The sequence below is a fragment of the Thamnophis sirtalis genome, unplaced genomic scaffold (genome assembly GCF_051295495.1).
Source record: "Thamnophis sirtalis isolate CommonGarterSnake01/CBP01778 unplaced genomic scaffold, rThaSir2_p1.2 scaffold_1, whole genome shotgun sequence".
In the NCBI taxonomy this organism is placed as follows: Eukaryota; Metazoa; Chordata; class Lepidosauria; order Squamata; family Natricidae; genus Thamnophis; species Thamnophis sirtalis.
In genome coordinates, this window is record NW_028261381.1 from 33909840 (window position 1) to 33934083 (window position 24244).

General features: G+C 40.7%; 1 protein-coding gene and 1 pseudogene across 1 annotated transcript; both read left to right on the forward strand.

Moving 5' to 3' along the window:
* Positions 1-12595: 12595 nt before the first annotated feature.
* RPRM (reprimo, TP53 dependent G2 arrest mediator homolog) lies at positions 12596-14006 on the forward strand. The gene has a single exon (XM_014074313.2). The coding sequence runs from the start codon at positions 13056-13058 to the stop codon at positions 13485-13487; it is 432 nt and encodes a 143-aa protein (XP_013929788.2). The 5' UTR covers positions 12596-13055; the 3' UTR covers positions 13488-14006.
* A 6367-nt stretch (positions 14007-20373) lies between these two features.
* The window catches only part of LOC106545136 (heat shock factor protein 2 pseudogene), a 174188-nt pseudogene continuing 170317 nt past the window's right edge, over positions 20374-24244 (forward strand).

Genomic DNA, 24244 nt, shown 5'->3' on the forward strand with positions numbered 1-24244 from the left:
ATGAAATAGGACCAAAATTAGGCTACTATCCTCAGCCTGACCAAACTGCTTGAATAGGCAATGGCTGATCTGATCTAGAAAATTATTTGGTTCTGTACAGTAAGGTTGGTTAGAAATAATCTTGTGCTAGATTGACATGGATGGAATCTTACATCTAATTTTTGATAATGGCACCAAAATCTTGATTCCATCAGTGCCAGGGGTGGCTTCTTTTACTGCCGGTTTGCTCAGGGACGTGCTTCGGGCATGCACACACTTCATGAGCACATGCGCAGAACTAAAAAATTGCTTCTGCGCATGCACAGAAGCAAAAAACAAGATGGTGACTCTTACAGTGCCGCCAATTGAACTGGTTTCCGGCCACATTACTACCTACTTGGCTGAACTGGTCCAAACCAGTAAGAAACCACCTCTGATCAGTGCCATCATTTATTTAATAACTAGATTAAACCAAAACTGGAATTTTGTATAGGAAGGCAATGAACAAACTCGCTCAAAATTCTGGTTCTTGTAAAAAAAATGAAAGTAGATTCTATATGTTAATTTCTCTTCTAATCCATTTAATTAATTCATGCTTTAGATTTGGTTTTGTCACTGAAATGGCATGATTTGCCATATGGGATGACCTTTGCTAATAAAAATATATGTATCTTATATACCTTATTGATTTTCCTAGACATCTCAATGGCGTTCCATATCATCAATCAAGATATATTCTTCTAAAGACGCTGATGCATTAAGATGACAGAACAGCTTTGTATGGATATTTTCAGAAGGTTGGTTGCTCTATCTGCTGAACTTCATGGCATCTTTGTTTTAAATCCCAAAGGATTTATAATGTTATTTAACTTCTCTTGAAATAGCTGAGTGTGTTTTTTGCACAGATTTAGAATGCAGACTATCAACACACTAATGAAACAGCACACTAACTCTCCCATACGTATTCTTTTCCATTAGATTCAGATTAGGCAGAAAAATACTTAATCAATGGACCATTAAAGTGAAGCTTTATCCAGATAAAATGGAGACAATGTTGGAGGTGGTCCACCTGCCGAGGTAGGTTATTGTTACTCAGTTCTGGCGTGGATTACACTCCCTTTAAGCAAGGGAGAATGCAAGCCAAAGGCTGCATTCACCCCACACCAGTGGTGGGATTCACATTTTCTGTGGGCATGGCTTGGTGGGCATGGCAGGAGAAGGATAATGTAAAATCTCCATTCCCTTCCAACTCTAGGGGAAGGTTAGTGCAAATTTCCTATTTCCTGATCAGCTGGGACTCCGGAGGCAGAGAATAGATGGGGGCAAGGGCAGTCAGAAGTGGCATTTACCGGTTCTCTGAACTACTCAACATTTCCACTATCGGTTTTCCAGAACTGGTCAGAATCTGCTGAATACCACCTCTGCCCCACTCCTTTGATATTGCAGCCCATCCTATCTCCACATTGTGAAATTTGGAGGCAAGGAGGCTAATTTTTAGTAGCTTAATTTTTATACCAATATATGAGGCTAACTTGGATGCATTGAATTTATTTTGATATTAAATATCCTCCCCCTCCACAATCCTTTCCAAACAAAATTAAGATGTACCCATCATGTCACTAGATGTGGGTATATACTACTCAAAAGCTAATAACAAGAGTTGTCCAGGTCAGGAAAGTTGATTACTCCTGCCTTAAAGGATAGATTGATAATTTGATGACATTTCCAGATGCGTGTCTATAATCAGGCACAGTGACAGACACCCTACTAACTTTATGTGTGAACTACTGCAGTGTAATGTGCATGGGCCCACCCTTGAATGTTCACTAAATACAAATATGGCAGATAGAGAACTAAATGAAGCAAAGTGTTACTATACTAGGTTGGGTTGTATTTTAGCAGTGGAGCACCTGGTTAGTATGAGTAGTTTTTCTGCAGACTTGTGTTGGAAGAAATGTCCTTCTGGGTTCAGTTCCAAGTGGGGAAAAAGACACTGGAAACATGGAGGCTGCTTGGAAAGATGGTTTAATGGTGGACAGGATCACATGGCTTGAGCTCCTGAACAGGAAAGGGGAATCACATACTTCAAGATGTTGGGTGAAGAAGAAGAAAGAGTGAGATGCTGAAAGTCTCTGGCTTTATACCCTCTCTGACCTTTGATCTTGATCTTGTATTCTGATTGGTTGTCAGACTCCCATGGAGCCATGCAGAGGCAACGATCTAGCTTGTGTTTTGAGTCCAAGTTTGGTTGAGCATTGCTTCTTCCCAGGTGCCCTGTGGTGAGATGGGTAAAGGGCTAATATTATCATGCCTTAATCCCATCACCCTGGAACTGAAGGGGGATGTCTTTGTTATGTAGAATAGACTGCCTCAGGCATTTTAATGGCCCATTGACAAAGGTGAGGGCTATTAAGAGTGAGTCTGTTTCCTACCTAAAAACATGTTTTTCCGTTTCTTATCCAGGGAAATATAATATTCTGCCTTTTTCAATATTTCCCAGGATATTTCATTTTTCCAGGAGAGGGGTAGGTTTTAACTTCCTACACTTGCATTTCTAATTTGCTATTGTGGTTTCTGTTGATCAGAATGTCCAGGAAGGGTAATGAGTTGTTTTCTTCTTCTCTAGTAACCTGGATTCCTTTAAAAATGTTGTTGATGGTTCTTTGGGTGTTCCCTATTGGTCTTTTTTTATTATGGTGAAGGTGTTGTCTACAGATCTGTTCCATATTTTTGTTTATATTTTAAGTATCTAAGCTTTAAAGGTTTAGTGATAATCAAAGAAAATGTAAGTGGCAATCAAAGAAAATACAACTGAAAAAAAAATGGATCAGATAGTTTCAATTGGGAAAATGTGACCATCCTAGACCAAGCCAAGTCCAAAAATGCCCAGAATTTCTGGAAGCCTGGCACTATGACAAATCAGCCATCAATAGACACATAGACATGAACAGCAGCTATAGACTAAGCAAAAGAGACAATCAACCAGCCCAAAATAGAAAAAGACTCTAGCACCTCTCCACCAGCAATCAGCACCCAGATCAGCGTAGATTAACTCCAAGGTTAACATCAGAAGAACAATCTAGTAAGCAATACCCAATCAAGAAAGTGCCAAAGAAGTCAACAGCAAACAGCAAACAACCCAACCAAAAACAGGCAAGCCACTAGAATATAAACTGACAGCAAAACGCACACAATTTGCTTACTAGCACTGATGATATTACCTAGTTTGGGTAATGAATGTCTGCAAGAAAACAAGCAAGCTCAGAGAGCACCAAGGATCCCTCATGTCATCCCTGAGCTACGATATTCTCCACCTTTATAGAGATTTATTGTTATGCTGTGTTTTAAGAGCTGTTTTTAGTCTTTGCTGCTTGCAATTTATTGTCCTTCTCTACATTTTGGGTTTTAGTTTTGTTTTCTTATTATAGGGCACCTTAAAAGGTATCACTTGTAAGGGGATTAGAAATAAAACCAATAGAGGCGATACCTTATTTTGTACATAAAAATAAGTAAATAAAGGAAAGTGTCTGCTGTTGGAAAATGCAGATATAAGTATGTGAAGTGTGAGTTGTTTTTCATAGAGTCAGGATTTGTTAGGGTAAGAGTATGTCATTATAAACTGAACTAACACTAAGAACTCCAGCCCAATGAAAGTAGATTTATTGTGAGGTCCTTTGTGCTCTCTGAGCTTGGTTATTTTCTTGTATGTGTTTCATTACCCAATTAGGTAACATCGTCAATGCTAGAAGGGAAGGGGGGTTGCTTTCTGTTTATATACTAGTGCAGTGTTTCTCAACCTTGGCAACTTGAAGATGTCCGGACTTCAACTTCCAGAATTCCCCAGCCAGCATTCGCTGGCTGGAGAATTCTGAGAGTTGAAGTCCGGACATCTTCAAGTTGCCAAGGTTGAGAAACACTGCACTAGTGACTTGCCCTGTCAGTCCTGGTGGGAGAATTAGGCTGTGTTAGATATATACTGAATCAAGTGCAGTGGCAATTTTGAGACTGCCTGTCTCTTCTGCTGCAGATTTTCTTTTAGTCTAAGATCATCATTTGGAAAACAAAATCATAAATGATCTTCTAAAGTGGATAGGCTACCTGAAGTCAAATGCAAGCTGTGCATACTGCCAGTGCCAAATCTTTCATAGATCTTTGAGAGACCCTCAAAGAGAGCAAATGATTATGTCTGATCCAAATCAAGTGCAGTCTATGGGGCTGACAAGGATGCAGAAGCATTCATCCAACTTGAAAATAGAGCAGATGACCTTTCGAACAGTAAGAAAATATGCAAGCTCAGCAAATTCATTTTTAATACTAATAGCAATGGATGGAACTAGAAAAGTTCATGGAGAATCAGCCTGTTAACCATGATAGCTATATAGGTTATCTCCAAAATTGCTTCTCAAGACTTGGCTGCTTGAGAAGATAAGGGTGAAGGGACAATGGTGTGGCTTATGTCCTGTTTGTGGGATTTGTAGAAGTATCTAGTTGGGCATGGAGTAAGGTTTCCTTTCAGGCTCAATAGAGAATTTATTATAGTTATATGAAATAGAGCGGGAAATTGATGGATTGGTTGATTGATAGATGGATGGATTACCATATTTTTCAGAGTATAAGACACACCAGAGTATAAGACGCACCAAGGTTTTGAAGAGGCAAATTGAAAAAAAAAAGGGGGTTTGCACTCTGCAAACCTTCCAGAAATGGCCATTTTTTTGTGAAAACGGGCCCACCCACCCCCCAAAAAGTGCATGAATAGCCTTTAGGAGACTTGTAGAGTGCTCCGGCGGGGGGGGGGGGGGGGCAAAAATGGGGCCATTTTTGGTCCAAAAAAGGGCATGGATAGTCCTTAGGAGGCTTATAGAGTGTCCTGGGGGCTGGGGGGGGCAAATTGAGCAAAACACGCCACATTTTTCACTCATTTCTGCCCTTCCCAGCCCCCAGGAGCTCTCTGAAAGCCTCCTAAAGGCTATGCACGGCCATTTTGGTGAAGTGGGCGGGGTTTTGGGAGGCAAAAAATGCTGTATTCAGTGTATAAGACGCACCCAGATTTTCAGCCTCCTTTTGAGGGAAAAATACTTATACTCCAAAAAATACAGGCATGTGCCATCAAATTGTTTTCAAGTCCTAGTAAAGAGGATAAAATAGTCAACTATTACATTAAAAGTTTTAAAAAGACTATATTTGTTTGTAAAAATTAACAAATTAATACAGAATAACAAAGAAAGAGAGAGAGAAAAGAAAAAAAAAGAAGTGCAGAAATACATAAATAAATAAAAAAGAAACAGAAGCTTCCAGTTTCCTGGCAGCAAATTAAACAAGATTATAATATTATCTTTTACTTTCTGGTTACAAAAAGAAAAGCTCACTTTTTTCTCTTATCCATTTTTTCCCCTAATCATCAAAATCACAATCAGAAACATATTCTTTTTTTTCTGTTACATGCAAAAAAGTCTATAAAGGGTTTTCAGGCAGGTATAAATGTAAGATATTGGTTGTTTTTTTCTCAAATCAAGAAACACAATTTTGCCATTTCTGTAAATTCCATCTTCACCAGCCGTTCTTCCAAGGTGGGTAATGTCAAACTTTTCAATTTTCAAGCACATAGTAATCTCGCTGAAGTTATCATATATAAAAACAAAGTTCCATGGTTTTTTCCTAGCTGTCTATCTATTAATCCTAAAAGAACAGCCTCAATTGTGCAAAAGCTTTCAATTGTGCAAAAGCATTTTAAATCTTCAGAATTAGTACATTTATTTGCATCCAAAGAGGGTTTTTTTTGGCTTTCATACACATCCACTATACATGATAAAATGTCTCTTTTATGTGTACTTAATATTCAATGCAGATATTTTGGATTTCAACTCCAAAATAGGCCCTACCAGCATGCCCATGGATAAGAACTGTAGGAGTTATGTAATATCTAAACTATCCACCAGGTTGGTTCTTTTGGAGTAAAACAAACAGTGAAATTGGCATCTGAGCTAAAGTTAGCAAGAATGAAAATTTACAAGAATTCTTTCCTATTCTGGTCTAACATCTAGTACTGATCAGAAAAATATTAAGATTTTCTAATATAGAATAAATTTAATCCTCCATTCCTTTTAATTTTCATGGTGTTGGACATTGGTCCAACCTGAGCACACCAGTGATTTGGGGGCCTGTTGCAGCCACCTCAGAACTGATCTCATACTGAAGTTAGAAAGAATGAGAAGTGAAAAAATAGCTGATGAAGTAGCTTTATATTCAAGGATTTCCAGATGGGGAGAAGTGTCCAAGTTTCTTCTCTCCTATCTTAACAGAAGCTGAGTTGCTCCCTTAATTACATGGAGACATCGTTTCTCAATACATTTGTCAGTCATAGTATCCTAGATCTTGCCTTCTTGTGCTTCTGATTATCACATCTACATTCTTTGAGGTGACTTTTCATGCAACAATTTGTTCTTGGGTAAGTGATATTCCCTAATGCCAAATCAGTGATAAAGGATATATGCACAAATTATCAGACCCTCTTTTTTTAATAAACAAGATGTAACAACATGGAACACACCAGGACTCAAGAAAAGTGTAGAAAATGATGATAAATCTCTTGTGACCATCGCAAGAATGCAAAAGCTGAATCTAGAGGCACAGATCCACAGAAAAAAACCCTCCAGGTTACCACTGAAATAGGAGTTGAAAATTTATTGAAATTTTGATGTGAGACTACAGGGACATTACAAAACTCACAGGGTGTTCTCACTGTAACTGTTCTAAGTAATTTAACTTCAGTACGGATAAGATATTTTGAATAAAACATTTCAGTTTTCTGAAGTTTCCAAAACAACTGTCACCTTGTGCTGTTATTCTAATCAAGATTACTTTGTTCCTTTCAAACTCCATTGTTTTGAAATGTGTCTGCGCTACAGCCTTCTGTTCACTGGCCAGGCAAAGACCTTGGCTGAAAATAAAGGCTGTACCGCTCTTCTTTTCAAAAAAATCCCTAAAGTCTTCCACTTACAGAGTTATCACTGCTGTGGAAATTGGAATATGTATAACAGGGGTGTCAAACTCGCCACAACATGTTGTCATGTGACGTATCACTCCCCCCCCTTCACTAAAACGGGGTGGCCATGGCCAGTGTGTAGGCCACAAGCTTGACATCCCTGGTGCAGTGGTGGGATTCATTTTCTTTTACTACCAGCTCTGTGGGCATGGCTTTGTGGGCATGGCAGGGGAAGGATACTGCAAAATCCCCATTCCTTTCCCACTCCTGGGGGAAGGTTACTGCAAAATCCCCATTCCCTCCCCACCCCACTAACCTGCTTTCCAGCTCCATTCTCCTGTTCAGGGCAACCAAAGAAGATCAGCTGGGAGGCTGGGAGGCATTGGGGCGGGGCCAGCCTATTTGCCGGTTCTCCAAGCTACTCAAAATGTCCACTACTGGTTCTCCAGAACCTGTCAGAACTGGCTGAATACCACCTCTGTCCTGGTGTATAACATTAGAGTTTCTCTGAGGCAGCACATTTACATTTGTGAGAAGACTCTTTCAAACAAAAATTAACTTTTGGCATCAATCCATGGCCATTAGCAGTCTTGTTTGGATTTTCAGAGTAAGAAATGGTTGGAGCTTCTTAGGCATGCTTTCCTTTTAGAAGTTCAGTGAACATATACACAACAGAGACCGTCTCTAATGCCTATTGTGCATTACACACACTAGATGTCACTGCATGCCCTAGAATATGCTCTGTCTTTCATCTCTTTCCTTTTGCTCAAATGATATTCTGCTTGCAGGAGGTAGGAGCAGCTCTGCCTTAAATTTGCATTATTAGCTCAGTGGATTTGTCTAAGCTTTTCAATGTTTCCCTGTTGTTTAGCGCCCTTTCTCTTTGCTGGTTGTCTTTTTTGGGGGTGGGAGGAAATATCCATACTTCCCCCCTCCTTCCCTGCAGTTCTTGCTCCTAAGCCTGCAGTGATTATCCTGAAAATTTGAAAAATGCCACAAGAAATTTGTAATGGAGAGAAGCTATGCAATTGACAGAAGAAAAAGAAAATTAAGCTTCATTGTCTCTTCCTGTAACTTACCACGTTGCCTAGAGCATGATTAAGATGGCCTACAAGTTCATTAAAAAATGAAAATGAAAAATGAACTGTTGCAGGGATTTTTTAAAAAAAGAAATTGATTTTAAACCACTTTTATTTCGTCCTTTCCTAATGGGAAATACATGCAATTAGCAGCTCTTTCCTAGTGATGTTTGACCAAAATACCCCATATATCCCTACAGTTGAGGGCAGGGAAGGGGAGGGAATCTAATATGTTTGAGTACAGAGCAACATGGAGATAATCTGAATGAATGCATGCAGGTGCCCTTAAGGGAGGAAGAATGTAAACTGAGGCCCAGAGAAGGAGAAAGTTTCTCAAAATAACCTGCCTTGAATCTCTGGTGCATAATAGGGGCAGAAGGGAACTCTGACAGCCTTTCAAGATTCCATAGTTATACTCTACAATGTTTTTTCCCCAAACTTGGCAAACCTTATGTTAGATATGTGAAGTTCAATTCCCAGAATTCCCCAGCCAGCATGCTGTGTGTAAAAGTTTGCCCATCTTACAGGTCTAATTCTGTCAAATTCAAAAGCTGCTCCAATTTCATCCTGACATCTCAGAGGTATATTGCTTTAACAGTGAGAAATTGCCAAAGAAGAAAAGTAAATGCATTAGTTTATTTAGGTAATGAAATAGATTCTTGGGTTTCTAATATGTACAACCGCTTTGAATAATAGTTAAGAAGACCATGGGAAACCTCTTCTGTACTGCTACTGATTTCATGAATACTATATTTCCGTATTCATGAAATCACCAGAAATGGAGCTTAAGTTAATATATAGTAATGTTATGGTGTTAAAGGGGAGTGGTGGCTCAATGGCTAAGATGCTGAACTTGTCGATCAGAAAGGTCAGCAGTTTGGGGGTTTGAATCCCTAGCACCGCATAACAGAGTGAGCGCTTGTTACTTGTCACAGCTTCTGCCAACCTAGCAGTTCAAAAGTATGTAAAAATACAAGTAGAAAAATAGGAACCACCTTTGGTGGGACGGTAACAGTGTTCCATGCGCCTTTGGTGTTTAGTTATGCTGGCCGCATGACCACGGAGACGTCTTCGGACAGCGCTGCTCTTTGGCTTTGAAACGGAGATGAGCACTGCCCCCTAGAGTCAGGAATGAGTAGCATATATGTGCAAGGGAAACCTTTACCTATAATGTTATGTCGGTATTCTTTGATGAATTTTTTGCTGACAGCACCATATTGCCCCACAACTGAGCCCAAACTTTATGCTGTTAAGTGACACATGTTTTGTCCCATTTTGTGACCTTTCTTGCCACCCAGGACACTGCAACCATCATAAATATGAGTCAATTGTGAAGTATCTGAATCTTGATCACGTGACCATGGGGATGCTGTAACAGTCGTAATTGTGAAAAATGGTCACAAGTTACTTTTTTCGATGCCACTAAATGGACCCAGTGTAGACAGTAGAAGACTGCCTCTACTGTATTTATGAAATATCCTTATGCAAGATATACTTTGCATTATTACATATTGTATGTAAGTAACATTGCTGTATTAATGTAACAGCATTGATGAATGTACGTACACATTAGTGTGTCTCTCTGTGTGTGTGTGTGTGTGTGCGTGTGCATGTTCTGAAATAAAGACACTGAAATAAAACAGATGTCATTTTGTCGACATTTCCTTGTCCTTGTCCTTTCTCTTTTGGATGAACTGGCACCAGGAATTAGTTATTCCCCTGATTCTCTCCCTATTTAATTCAATTTCTGGCCTTTAATTCATCAGGCTTCTTGATTGGAAATTTTACACACTGCTCTCACTAAATTTACCTGGTTGCAGATGGGTAGAGCAGGTGTTGTTTGAAAAGACATGGGACCATCTGGCATCTGACTTTACAACCAACAAACTAAATGAATGGGGAGAAAGTGTTTAGATCGAGTTACAACATCTGGGGTATTTTCTCCTTGCTTTCCACTTGCATCAAGTCTCCAAATTAGACAGATGGATCAAAAAAAGCACATCCTGTAACCTGCTACTTTAGGGCCTGCCCTACTATGCTGGCTTTTAACAGTCATAGACTATTCTTTGGATGGTATTTTTTTTTTAATTTGTACTTCTCTCTTAAAATATGTGAACCTTCACATTTTATACATCATAAGCCAGTGCTTGTCTGTGGCCACAAACCAGTACAGGTAGTTCTTGACTTACAACAGTTCATTTAGTGACCATTCAAAGTTACAACAGCACTGAAAAAAGGGGGATTTATAACCATTTTACACATTTACAACCATTACAGCATCCCTCCATGGTCATGCAATCAAAATTGAGCCGATTGCCAACTGGCTCATATTTGTGACGGTTGCAGTGTCCTGGGGTCATATGATCAGTTTTTGCGACCTTCTGACAAGCCAAACCAATGGGGAAGCCACATTCACTTAACAACCATGTTATTCACTTAACAACTGTGGTGATTCACTTAATAGATGTGACCAGAAAAGTTGTAAAATGGGGCAAAACTCACTTAACAAATGTCTCATTTAGCAACAGAAATGTTGGGCTCAATTGTGATAATAAGTTAAGGACTACCTGTATATTTTTTTAAAAAAACTTTCTGGATCTTCCAGATTCTTTTTTTAAGAATTCATCATTACAATCCCACACCAGTTTAATCCCAGTTTATTTGAATATACTTTCTTACAAACCATGTAGCACAGAGGTATCCAAATCCAGCAACTTCAACTCCCAGAATTCCTCAGCCAGCCTGATCTAGATAAACACATTGAGTTAAATGGCCATTCATATTTCACTGTAAGAATACTTGACTTTTTATGTGTGTTTTGGGGAAAATATTTATATATCTTAATAGAGGGGACTCACCGTGTTTGTTAATTAGAAGAAATTAAAAGAATAACCACTCTGTAATGCTTTTGTTTTCTCAGCAGATGGCAGAAGCGGGCTTTTTTGTGTGTGTGTGTCATCAGCTAACAAGAGTTGGATAGGGACCTTCTGGGTATAAAAAGGTTGTGGGCTAAAGAGGGGAGCAAAAATATAAAAACAAGCAAACAGGTGACAGCAATGGCAAATTAATTCCTTAGCATTGCTAAGGAAATGGTATGATGGCATCCATATTTCATCACTAGTACTCAAGCTTTGCAAAAGCTGAGGAAGCTGTTGCTTATTTGAATAGAAAATAAAACAGAACAGAACAGAACAGAATAGCTTTATTTGGCCAAGTGTGATTTGGCTACAAAGAATATTTTTTTCAGCTTAATTTTATTTTTTTATTTTTTTATTTCAGCTCCCTTGGGGAATCAAGTTGAGACACAACTTTGCATGCTATTATGTGAAATAAATCTTCACATAAAGTTGCCTTGCGGTGAGATGTGCAGCAAATAAATTTAATAAATAAATCTTACATTTCATCAACCTTACTGGATGAAAAATGGTTCCAAAACTTATCTGCTCCTGCCAATATAGCTTTCCCTTTCATTATCTAATTTATTATCCTTCTTCCCTCAATTTAATAGCTAAACTGGATTTTTACACTTTATTTTCCTTATTTTTAGAATCTTATCTGTTGCTCCATATGTGTCTTTTTTTCTGTATAAGCATGTGCTCCTGATTCCTTAGGTCAAATTTTGATATATTGACATGTACTTCTGTTAGACTGTTTTCTGCTGGACCCAAATTTGAAAATTCGACAGACAAGGGACACATTTTCTGCCAAGATGTTGCATCTGATAGAGATATTTTACAGATCAGTGAGATACTATTCTGTTCTATTCTATTCTATTGTATTCAAGAATACAGAGTGGGGGAGAGAGAATGGACACATTTTCTGCCAAGATGTTGCATCTCGGAGAGAGATTTTACAATATTTGGCAAATAAATAATTCTATTCTATTCTATTCTATTCTATTGGAATACACAGAGGGAGGGAGGGAGGGAGGGAGGGAGGGAGAGGGAGAGGGAGAGGGAGAGAGGGAGAGGGAGAGAGGGAGGGAGGGAGGGAGAGAGAGAGAGAGAGAGAGAGAGGGAGGGAGGGAGGGAGGGGGGACACATTTTCTGCCAAGATGTTGCATCTGATAGGGAGAGAGATTTTACAAATCAGTGAGATAGTATTTCTTAATACTTGGCCAATAAAGAATTCTATTCTATTCTATTCTACTCTATTCTAATAGAATACACAGAGGGAGAGGGAGTGGGAGAGAGAGAGAGAGAGAAAGAGAGAGAGAGCGCTCTTATAAAAGGGAGACTGTTCGTCCAATCTATCTTAATATTGGTCAGTGGAGAAATAGGGATTCTGAAATTATACAACTAACCAGTAAACAGACAAAGCAGAAAGCTGAACGCTTCCTCATTTCGAATAACCAATGTATTATCCTTAAAGTTGACATATCAAGTTTTGGGGGAGCGCTGCCTCACTGTTGATGAAACTGCAATCACGGTCGTTGGATCATATCAAAGCATTTTCCTTTTGTTTCCCTTTCAAAAAAAAAAAACCGAGATAACGAACAACTAAAACGAAACTCAGGATTTGATCCTCCCTCCCTCCACCTCCTCCTGCCCCGCCCGGCGCCCCCGATGGCGAGGCGGAGCGAAGCGGCGCGTGTGTGGCTGCCGGTTCTTTTCCAGGCCACTCTGCCGGGGGCGGGGGGGGGAGCGGGGAGGGAGTTCGGGACTCTTTGTACCCGCCCGTCTCCTGTTGTATCAAAAGAGCCGCTCGGAGGCGCGAGGTTGGCGGCTGCTTCTCCTTCTGGCTGCCTGGCTGCGCTGCGCTCCTTCGCTCCCCTTTCACTTTTTCCTTGACGGCTCAGCGCCTCGAGGCAAGGCGGTGTGAGGGAGAGTGGGGCAGCTTCTGGACTCGGCCCGGGCTCCCTTCCCAGCAGCAACCCCTCTTCTGGCGGAGAAACCGGATCCTCAACAGGAGCCGGGCAAAGGAGCGCGCCACTTGCCGGGGATTCCCAGCCCCCTCGGTTTGCGCGCCACAGGTTGCCGTCCTCAAAAAGGGACCGCCGCCGCAGCTGCCGCATGAGGCTCGCTGGGCGCCGGGCACATCTCCGAGGAAGCCGCGCCGCGCTCTCGCTCCATCGCCGGTGCCCGCCGCCCCGTCTCCCTGCCGCCGCCGGGACCATGAACTCCACGCTGGGCAACCAGACTGAGGTGCTGGGGCTGCTGCTGGCCAACGGCACTGGCTCTCTGGAGCGAGTGCTCCAGTCCTTCACGCCCATGTCCGTGGTGACCGACGACGGCTTCGTGGTGACGGCGCCGGACGAGCGGAGCCTGTACATCATGCGGGTGGTGCAGATCGCCGTCATGTGCGTCCTGTCGCTCACCGTCGTCTTCGGCATCTTCTTCCTCGGCTGCAACCTGCTCATCAAGTCCGAAGGCATGATCAACTTCCTGGTGAAGGAGCGGAGGCCGTCCAAAGAGGTGGAGGCGGTGTCCGTGGGCCCCTACTGACCCGGCGCCGCCCACCGGCCCGCTTGGCCTCTCCGGACTCGCGAGGGGACCTTTGGCTGCTGCCGCCGCCTTTCCCGGCCGTGGAAGCAATTCCTGGCAGGCGAGGGACAAGCGACCCTTTCCCCCCACCGACGGGGCGATAGTAGCAGGACTCTATCCGAAGCCAACTGCCGTGACTTTGGACTGGGCGTGGGAGAGGGTTTTACGGCCGTTTCCCTCGCTCTCCGGACAGGTGGGGAAGAGCAGCCACCTCGACCTGCAGCGAGGACAGTGGTGGTCCCCCTGCGGTGGGAACGGGGGTAAAGTGGAAAGGGGACAGAGATGAGGAAGCTCTTGAATGACATTTGATGTTCTGTATATAACACTGTAAATCCCACCAGCTAAACATTTCCAGCTTTGATGCTTTGTTTTAAGGAGGGGAGGGAGAGAGACAAATTGGTCTTAAAGTTTAATTGTAAAAAAAAACTTTTGCTCTCTTTCAAGATATTTTCCTTCCAGATTTGAATGGGTGGGGTGGGGTGGGGTGGGGTGGGGAGGATGGACTTGTCCAATGTGAGGGGTTGACATTTGATGCTTTTGGTGCATGGTGTCTGTTGGATTCACTTTGGGGCTTGATTGTCTATAACAGAAACTCCTGTGCTGATGCGTGAATGACAGCTTCAAGTCATCTAATTCTGCTGTAAAGTCTCCTTTTTTAAAAAAAAACCTGTAGCCTCCTGTTTGTTTTTGTTCTTGCTTGCGCAGATTGTCCACAGTTAAAAAAAATCAAAGAACCAGTGTGTTTGACCACTGGGCTCAGAGCTTTAGAAATGGCATCAATTTGTGCGAACAAAGGGCAGGGGGGGGGAAAGTGTGCCCCCCAATTTAATTTATTTTAATAAAGTCTTTTTACCCAGGTTTTCTGCCACAATTTTATACTGAAATCCAGGGAAGCTGCGATCAGCATTGGAAAGATGGAAAGAGAGAGAGAGAGGGAGGGAGGGAGGGAGGGAGGGAGGGAGAGGGAGAGAGGGAGAGAGGGAGAGAGGGAGAGAGAGAGAGAGAGAGAGAGAGAGAGAGAGAGAGAGAGAGAGAGAGAGAGATGGAACTCCATACTGACTAGCAAATCATCCCAAGAATGAGGAATGGGAAGAAAAATATAAAAAGCAGTAAAGAAATTGAGAGAACAGGTGGTGTCCGAGATACAATGGAAACTGTGTTTTGCTTTACAACAACAAAAGTTAAGGTTCAGATTCTGCTTCTTCTTCGTATTCTTTATGAGGTATGGATTAAAGAGGAAAGATGCGTGGAGTGATAAGGTTTCAATCGTGGAGGTGATCCATTTGGGAACATTATGGAATTATTCCTAATGGAAGATAAAGAACAGCAATTCTAATGAGAGTAAAGCATTAATTGAATCAGACTTTTATTTCCTTGGCTGAACCAGCCACTTGAACCAAGCCAAAAAGCTGTGTTTTCCCCCCAAGCTTCTGTCTTCTTTTCTTTTGTGGAATAAGAAACAGAAGCACAGGAAGGCAATGAATATCCTTTCTTATAAATTAAAATTTATAAATAGGGTAACTTCATGAATGAGAATGGCATCCCAAGTTAGACATATTTAACAAAACTTCAACCCCTTTGCTTTTCTGCAGTCCAGGATTATCTCCGAAGGCGTCATTTTCTTCCCTTATTTTTTTAATTAAAAATTCATGATTCATTCCTGTGGCGTAGCATCCAATTATTCTATAATTGTATTTTAATGAGAGTAGATAAAATTGATGCATTTTTAAGAGTAGAAAAAAAAACCATAGATGTTTTCCCTTTCCATCTTCTCATTTTGTAAAGGGAAGAACATAGATTGGGTACTGGCCACAGAGAAGGAGGTATTAAAATACAGCATATGCCACAATAAAGTTGTGTAGATCATTTAGCTGTGATCTAAAGCAGCCTTCCCCACTTTGATGCCCTCCAGGTATTCTGACTACAAACCTCATCCTTCCCTGCCAGACAAAGCCAAGGAGGGATTGAGCTAAGGTGAAAAGCTGTTCAAAGTACATAAGCGTGGAAGACAATCTCAGGTTTATCTTGTGCGGGGAAGAGGAAATCATTACAAAAATATAACAGCAAAGGAAACAGAAGACTAACAACAGCAAAAAATAAGGGAGCCCAGATGTGTAGGATAAATGGGAAGGAATAGTGGTATAGAAAAGGTAAATTGCATTAAAGTTCCATCAAGGACAGTTATCTCCCTGTTCTTTTCTAACTCATACCCTGGGTCTTGAATTGAATGCAGCCAGTGGGGAAAAGGAAAGCAAATTTAAATTAGGCAGTGGCCTGTTAGGAGCCACAAAGTCTTACATTACAAAACTCTCTTTTGATCTAAACCATATTCTTTGCCTCCACTGTTTATAAAAGAATAATCTTGCTCATACAGATTAAGTGCAGCCTGCCCTTTATTCATTCCTCATGGATTGTTTCTGAAAAAAATAATAACAAAAAAACCTCTCAAGAATCCAGTAAACATGGAATGATTAAAAGTAGAAAATACTTGAAGGAATCCACCAAGGAGCTGATTGGCTGACTCGGTAAGAAAGCTCTGGATCCATTCCTAATTTCAGATGGGGAGGAATCAGCCAATGATGGAGGCTTCACTGCATTGCTACGCAGGTATCTTCTACAATACCACCATACATCCACGAGCTCGGGATCATGCCACTTTTGTCAAACAGCACAAAGTAGTGTTGTGCTGTGAACTTTGTCTCTTTCTTATGTGTGTAATGTCACAATGCTTACATGCTCAATATCATTTTCATTAACAAATTAAGTGAAGCTAAAACAAAATAAAATGAAAATAGTCTTTTTTAAAAGATACAGTAACTAAATAAAGTAATTCAAAAGTGAGTACCTAGAAGAAAAGTGCTTAGCTGCCTGGAAGAGGTGCACGAAGAAGTATTTGTGTTGTCTAGTGCCAAATTGTTGTAATTTGGGGGTCACTATGGTTGAACCCCGATACAGATTAAGGGGACATTTTGCAGGAGACCTAATTCTAGAAATTTAAAATTATACAATTAACCAAAGAAACCATGGCTTTCTTTCTTTTTTCTTCAACCAGAAAAACAAAGATACCTGGCTGAGATTTTATAACAATTTCATGCTGCCAGCTCCATTTACCATCGTGGTAACCACATAAATTAAACAATATGCAGAATTCTCTGGAGACGGGAGCAGCAAGGGATAAAAGTTCAATCACAATAATTACTATGTGCTGTATCCTATCTAATACCTCCAGTGAACCGGGTGCTTTCTTAGTTTGAAAGATAACAGAAGATTTCTAATTTAAACTGTGCACTTCAGTATTTATGAAAGTATTGAAACTTCCCATAAATATTTTAGTCATCTTTCCATGTACTATTATATCCTCACTGCAGAAGTGACCACATGGCTAAGATGAGATTTAAATGAGTGGCAAAGCTCCCAGGGGTATAAATCAATTCTGGATTCCAATCAGTGATAGCTTTGATTTGTTGTTATTCAAGATCCGTAGTCTATGACAAAACACGAAATTCTATCTTCCTGCATTTTGTGGCAGGGTCATAGCATTTTAGACTGATTATATTTTCCAAACGTTTTCAAACAAAAAAGTTTCAAAACAGCTCATTTCAGAAATCTGAATTATAATCTTATTTGTTATTCAGGACATTTAAAATGAACATATCCCTCCATTATGGAAGCAGCTACACTAATTTCTTTCTTGAACAAAATTAGTGTATCTAATTAGGTACATTAATTTCTTTCTTGAGCTTCTTCAAATTGTAACCAAGTTAGGGCCATTTTTACTCCTGTGTTCAAAGACTAGCATGTCAAAATAAAATGGAATCAATACAACCAAAAGATGAAATGAATAAAATAGAAAAAGGGCTGAAGTCCAAACTTAGAAATGTTCATATTTGTGCCAGGGGAGCTGTGTATCCACACAAAATTTGGCTCCTATGGTCCTGGTATCCAAATTCTAGTCCAAAGACGAACATCTGCCCATTGTAATAATGCAGTACATGGTGAATGGTTTCTGGATTATATTCAGAGTCGCAAGGACAGATGTGTTCTAGGTCTTCCCCTGTGGGGAAGCTGACGGACGCACCTGGCACCTAACTCTAAAAAGCTCCCTCCTTAACCTAAGGATGGTTAACCTATATCAGAGGTGTCAAATTCAATTTCATTGAGGGCTACATCAGGGTTGTTTTTGACCTTGGGGTCGGCTTGGGTGTGGCCAGGGTGGGTGTGGCCAGCTCAGCATCACTTGTTTCACGCCTTTGGAGGCCCAAGTGCTCTGCCAGTGAAACGGGGTCCTGAGCTCCATTTTTGGCTATGATGGCCTCCTGCAACCCTCTGCCAGTGGGAGGGCCACTGACAGAGGCACTGTGGGCTGGTCCTTCATTGTTTCCAGGGTGGCCCCGCGGGACAGATCTAAGCATCCCACAGACCAGATTTGGCTCACGGCCCTTGAGTTTGACACTTCTGACCTGTATGATCAGCTTGCAGATCACATTGTAGCTTTTGCTGTCAGAGTTCTGCTGCTGTAAGATCAGGGTCCCAATTTCAATCTCACATTCCATCTCATCCAACCTTTGAAGGACTGCCCTTTTTGCCCGATCAGAACCAGACGATATAAGCAAATCTATGGTGAGACCAGAACATTTAATTTCTGATTCATTGCTAACCTTCATAGTGAGAGTAAGTCACCCTTCAGAGTTATTGGAACCAGGCCATTAGGGAGGAATGTTGGCATTCGTGGTTCATGGCCATCAGATGTTGTTGTAGTTCCTTTGCTGTACTTGCTATATAATACCTAATCATCTGCAAAGAGTAGTTGGTTGATATTATTTCCATTCTTGGATTTGGCTTCTTTGCTTATGCTGTCGATGTAGGTGAGGGTACACATCCCTGTTTTACTCGAGATGTTATATGAAGGGTCTTGATGCTCCTTGCTTTGTTCTGACTACACTTTTGCAAACACTACATAAATGTTTGCATATTCTGATAATACCCATGGTCACATGATCAAAATTTGGAAGCTTGGCAAACTGGCTCATATGTATGACAGTTGCGGTGTCCCAGGATCAAGTGATCACCTTTTGTTGATCTATTGACCTTCTGACTAGCAGAGTCAATGGGGAAGTTATATTCATTTAACAACCGTGTTACTAACTGAACAACTGCTGTGATTTACTTAACAACTGTGGCAAGAAAGGTCATAAAATGGGGTAAAACTAACTTAATAACTGTCTTGCTTAGAAACAGAAATTTTGGCCTCAATAGTGGTCATACGTCAAGGACTACTGCATTTCAAAGCATGGAAAACCACTCCCAAATATTTAAAAATGAGTCGCTGTTCTATTTTGTTTCTATTTATTACACAACTGCTTTGAAGTTTTTTGAGGTTACTGGGACTACACATTTTTTTGAACTTATACTCAATATCCTTACTTTATTTTGCTGAATTGAATTATGACTTTCAACTATTGATAAGGATATCCACTCTCTCTCATGTAAAACTGGCCAGATCTCTCTGTTTATGTCTCATTACTCCCTGAAAAAAAGTTTTGTATGTGAGGGGCAGACTTTGAGGATTTCTCTGCATAAAACCCAATTTTGACTCCATCTCTAGAGTCTTCCATTAAAAAAAAAATCCAATTCCATGGAGAAGATGAATTGTTTTTATCTACAGGAGGTGTTTGAGGGTGGAAGAGCAGGGTCCTAATCCTTTCTGGAATGAAATACATCTTTCTTACCTTCATGATATTACACATAGAAAATTTGAGGCCCTGTAAATGTTGGATTTCAATGTCCACTAACCACATAAGAGCCATGGTGGCACAATGGTTAAAATCAGTATGCAGTATGCAGTCTATTTCTGCTGACTGCCAATTGCCAGCAGTTTGGCAGTTCGAATCTCACCGGTCTGAACCTTCCATCCTTCCAAGGTGGGTAAAATGAGGAGCCAGATTGTTGGGGGCAATAGACTGACTCTGTAAACCACTTAGAGAGGGCTGTAAAAGCACTGTGAAGCAGTATGTATGTAAGTCTAAGTGCTATTGCTAGCACTATTGCTATAATCCAGATATCTAAAATTGCTGGCACCTTTGTTAACCCTCTGCAGAGAAATCAGCAGTAAGGAACAGGAGAAAAATAGAATTTGTCGCTTGAAGCCACAGTCCTGCAAAGAATCCAGCTTCTGCAGGACCACCATTCACTCAGTTACATGATGCAAAGTGACAAGAGCTGGTAAATATGAATCAATTCTCCAGCTCCAACTTTCCCTTTAAGCTTTTCCTTTGAATGATGACTTTCCACTTTCAGGACTTAAGCAAGTTACCTAATTCCTTCAGATTCAGAAATTCACATGGGGTCCAGACACCACGTCGTTGCTTTTTAATCTTCCTCTATTTATCGCCATTTATATCTGATAAGGGAAAGAGAACAGTCTTGTATTCATTTGGCTTGGTACAATGAATAACGATTTATCTGTAGTGGTGAAATGTAGTTGGATCCATTACTAAAAGCTCCAATTTTGTCTTCCCTCCATTTTATTTCCTTTTTAAAGAAACTTCCCATCCTAGTGAGTTCTGAACTTGAGTAAAGCGACAGGGTTGGGATGAGGAGTCTTAAAACATTTTCTCCTCGCAGACTTTCATTGATCTAAACACACATACACATTAATGACTCCTTCTCCAAGCTTGCCAAATTCTGCTCTTAAATCACTCCTCACTGAGCTTGGTTTCTAGGCCACACAGAAACTAGATATCCCTGAAAGAATCAGCGCCTAGCCTTGCCTATTATCTGCTGCTGTTTGCTGTGCATGTAATGAGAGGCGTAGGCAGGAGGGCTAAGGGAGGGCAAGTGATTAAACATGCATTGCAAGATTGCGATGCAAACTCCACTTCTAGTGTGCTTTAACGTGGCTGTACAAGAACGAAACAAAAAGGCAGAGTTTGTCTGTGATGCACGTGTTTCATCGTTTCACCATCCATCCCGGTTAGGAATGGATAACGGTAAAGGTTCCCCTCGAACATATGTGCTAGTTGTTCCTGACTCTAGGGGGCGGTGCTCATCTCTGTTTCAAAGCCAAAGAGCCAGCACTGTCCGAAGACATCTCCATGGTCATGTGGCCAGTATGACTAAACACCAAAGGCGCATGGAATGCTGTTACCGTCCCACCAAAGGTGGTTCCTATTTTTCTACTTGTATTTTTACATGCTTTCGAACGGCTAGGTTGGCAGAAGCTGTGACAAGTAACAAGCGCTCACTCTGTTACGTGGTGCTAGGGATTCAAACTGCCGAACTGCCGACCTTTCTGATCAACAAGCTCAGTGTCTTAGCCACTGAGACACCGGGTCCCTTCTAGGAATGGATACCTATGCACAAAATGCCTTGGGGTGGAAGAACATTCATCTTGTGAATGCTTATTTGCAATCTGCAGTGGTATAGTCCTGACATAGGTTTTCTATCCCAATTATCCTAAAGTCCTAGTCCAGGTGTGGGAAAAATGAATGATGGATGAACTTGTAAAGCAACTTCGCCAATTCCCTTTCTTTGAAGGGGAAGAAGAGAGAGAGAGAGAGAGAGAACTGATCATCTGTAGATTTCTGTGTGATTTATGGGAGTTGCTTAAGAGCAGCAATAGCAGAATCCCTCACCTTAAATGCTAGATTGCACTATTGGAAAGGTAGTTTGTTCTCTTCTCATTTGGTATTTGGAACAAATTCTGGGGTGCCATCTTTTTATTTTCATGCTTTATGCTATTTCCATGGGTTACAGGTGACGTAGCTTCTTGTGCTAGTAAAAATAAAATAGATTTAAGCTTTGTGCCTGTCTCGTTTGCTTCAATTTATAGGCATCCCAGTTTTACCTGATTATATTTAATATCCACAAAACAAGGCACTCTGCGGTTTAACCAGTGAAAATTAATGGAAGATGGAGCTGAGATGCACCCTTGAATATCAATATTTCTCCTGTGAAAATATGATTAGAGAAAATATGCTTTTCTAGCTGAGCGGAAAGCAAAAACTTAAGGCAGGCATTTTGGTGCAGAAAAACAGCTAAACCTGATGTCCTTTGAGCATAGTGGACCTGCAATTCCTGGTGCTGAGAAAGGAACTGTGAAATTTTAAATTACACATCATAAACATCTTACACAAAATTACCAAAAAGTGCTACCCAAACCTTAGAACCTTTGCACAGTAACAACTTCAGGAAACCATCCTTCAAGTTTAATTCTTTTGAACTACCTTTAGACATAAGTTGTTTTTGAAGCCACAGCTCCAGAGAAGACCTTGAGTGAATAGGCTTGATTAGCAAAGAGAACATGTTGTATTTATGCAGTATCTGGGATTTGGGCTCATTAAACTGTCTTAGTGAGATATAACAAGCTGCTAAACTGGAATGTTATTATCTGCTAACCTGCAACATTCTCCAGTGCTGGAGGAGCTACAAACAATGTCAGTTTAAAAAAAAACCCAGAGAAGATGATTCAAAGGTCAGTTCCATACTTCAAAGCGGTAAGCCAAATGAACACTCACATATTTTCTATGTAAGGCCAGATATTCCAGCGCAATTTTGAATGTACACACGTCACATTGTCTCCAGGATGTTAAGGGTTAACTAAATAGTTGCTGCTCGATTGAGTGACCAAACCCCAAAGCATGGATGTCCCAAAATTGCTTTTTTTCAAAAGGCAACTGGGTTTTCTTGTTTTTGCTTGAAGACGTTTCACTTCTCATCCAAGAAGCTTCTTCAGTTCATTCTTCAGAACTGTAGAAGCTTCTTGGATAAGAAGCAAAACGTCTTCAAACAAAATCAAAGAAACTTCAATTGTCTTCTGAAAAAGCACCTTTGGGATAACCATGGCCTGGATGGCTGAGACTCTCCAGGCAAACACATGGATAAAAGTCCTAGAGATCCATGAGCAAAGTATGAAATTTTAAAAGAGTGTCCTGGATATTCCCACAAAATTAGAGTTACCAGATATCTGAACAAACAATCTAAACAGACAAAAAAGGACATGGACACGAAAAGGAGGACAAATAGAGAAAAAGGAGCAGGCAAAAACTGTGTAACTTTCTGGTCATCCGCAAGAAAAAATATGGTGAAAAACAGTAAAAAAAAAATGTAATTAGGCCTTTATGTCTATGAAATTACTTTTTCCAGAATGACGAAGATGGGTTCCTGAATCACAATATTTTTCCAACCAATTTTTATTTTCAAAAACATACGCTGTAATATAGAATCGATGACAAAATGCTTTTCAAATTTCCCCGTAGAAACTGTGAGTTGCCATGAGCTCTACAGCTATGCTAGATTTATACAGTAGATGATAGATTTGAAAGGGGCTGGATTGAAGCCAATTGCTGGAAATAAATTAAACAATGTAAATCTAGGCTGCCGAGTTGTTGATGGATGAGGAAAAGAAAAAAGCAGACAGTGTACAATATACAGGAAAGTTTGAATGACTACTGTTGTGCAAACAGTCACACGCCAAAAGCCAGACAATACAGTATTTGATTTTAAGGCTATAATTGCTGTAGGAGCTGAGGACAAACAGGAAGGCATGTTCTCCTCTCTCCTAATGCCTGGCAAACAAAATAGCTGTTGCAGAAATCAGGCCGATCAAAATATCTTGGAAGCCCCCTCTCCACTCCATGTTGGGTTGTTGCTGTTTTTTTTCTCCCCTCCCACATCCCTTTGGTTGCCTCCTGTCATCTTTTGTCTCCTCCTCCTCTTCCCATCTTATAATTTTGTTACTTCTCTTAGCCACATGGATATTTCCTCATAGCCCCTTGTGTCCCATCTTCTAGGATTCCACAACAATCACATAATCTCATGGAATCTCAGAAACAACCCACCATCTTGGAAGATGTTTCAATAGGGCACAAACTTTCCTCAGCTGTCATGTTTGCTGCCATTTTTCATAAGGTGGTTGCTCATAATTATAAAGAAATGTCTGTTGAGGGTGAAAGGGCCACAAGAAAGAAGACCTCTGTGGTTGTCATGGTACCTATTCTATTGATGATTGTGATGTGTTGCAGTGAAAATGTTACTGCAGTGTATCAAGGGAAGAGATGGTTTTACTTTTTCATCTGGTTGGGTTGGTAATAAATATTGATAATCAATACGTTACAGGGAGCAAAATATATTAGCTGAAGGATCTGGAGAGTAAGCCATGACTTTTGCTGACTTCACAATTACAAAGGCCACTGGGAGTTGAACAGTATATACCGTACATTTAATAAATTAGGGTTGGTTGCACAGCAATAGCACTTAAACGTATATACCACTTCATAGTGATTCACAGCCCTTTCTAATTGGTTCATCGAACAACAATCTGGGTCCTCATTTTACCAACCTCGGAAGGATGGCTGGCTAAATCAACCTTCAGAATCAACAATCAAAATCGGACTACTAGCAGTTGGCAGAATTAGCCTGCAATACTGCACTCTAACCACTGTTCCACCAAGGCTTTTAGACTGGATTTGGCAAAATTATATTATTTTTAACTATAGGACATAAAGATTTTCTGGGTCAACACAATGATATCATGGCGTAATGAAGTGACAAGGTAGTTACGTTGCGAAGTTGCTTGAAACAATTGCGTGATATATTTTACCCATCAAGTAAGCGATACATAAGCAAAGGGCTCTCTCCTAGCTTGTAGAAAGTGAGAGATATGGTGAGAAAGGGATTGATTTAAAAAGACATTCTACTCGCAGAGATGAACTGTTAAG

Bases quoted from the DNA above. Each gene is read 5' to 3' on its own strand.
- RPRM (XM_014074313.2), top strand. From the start codon at position 13,056: ATGAGGCTCGCTGGGCGCCGGGCACATCTCCGAGGAAGCCGCGCCGCG.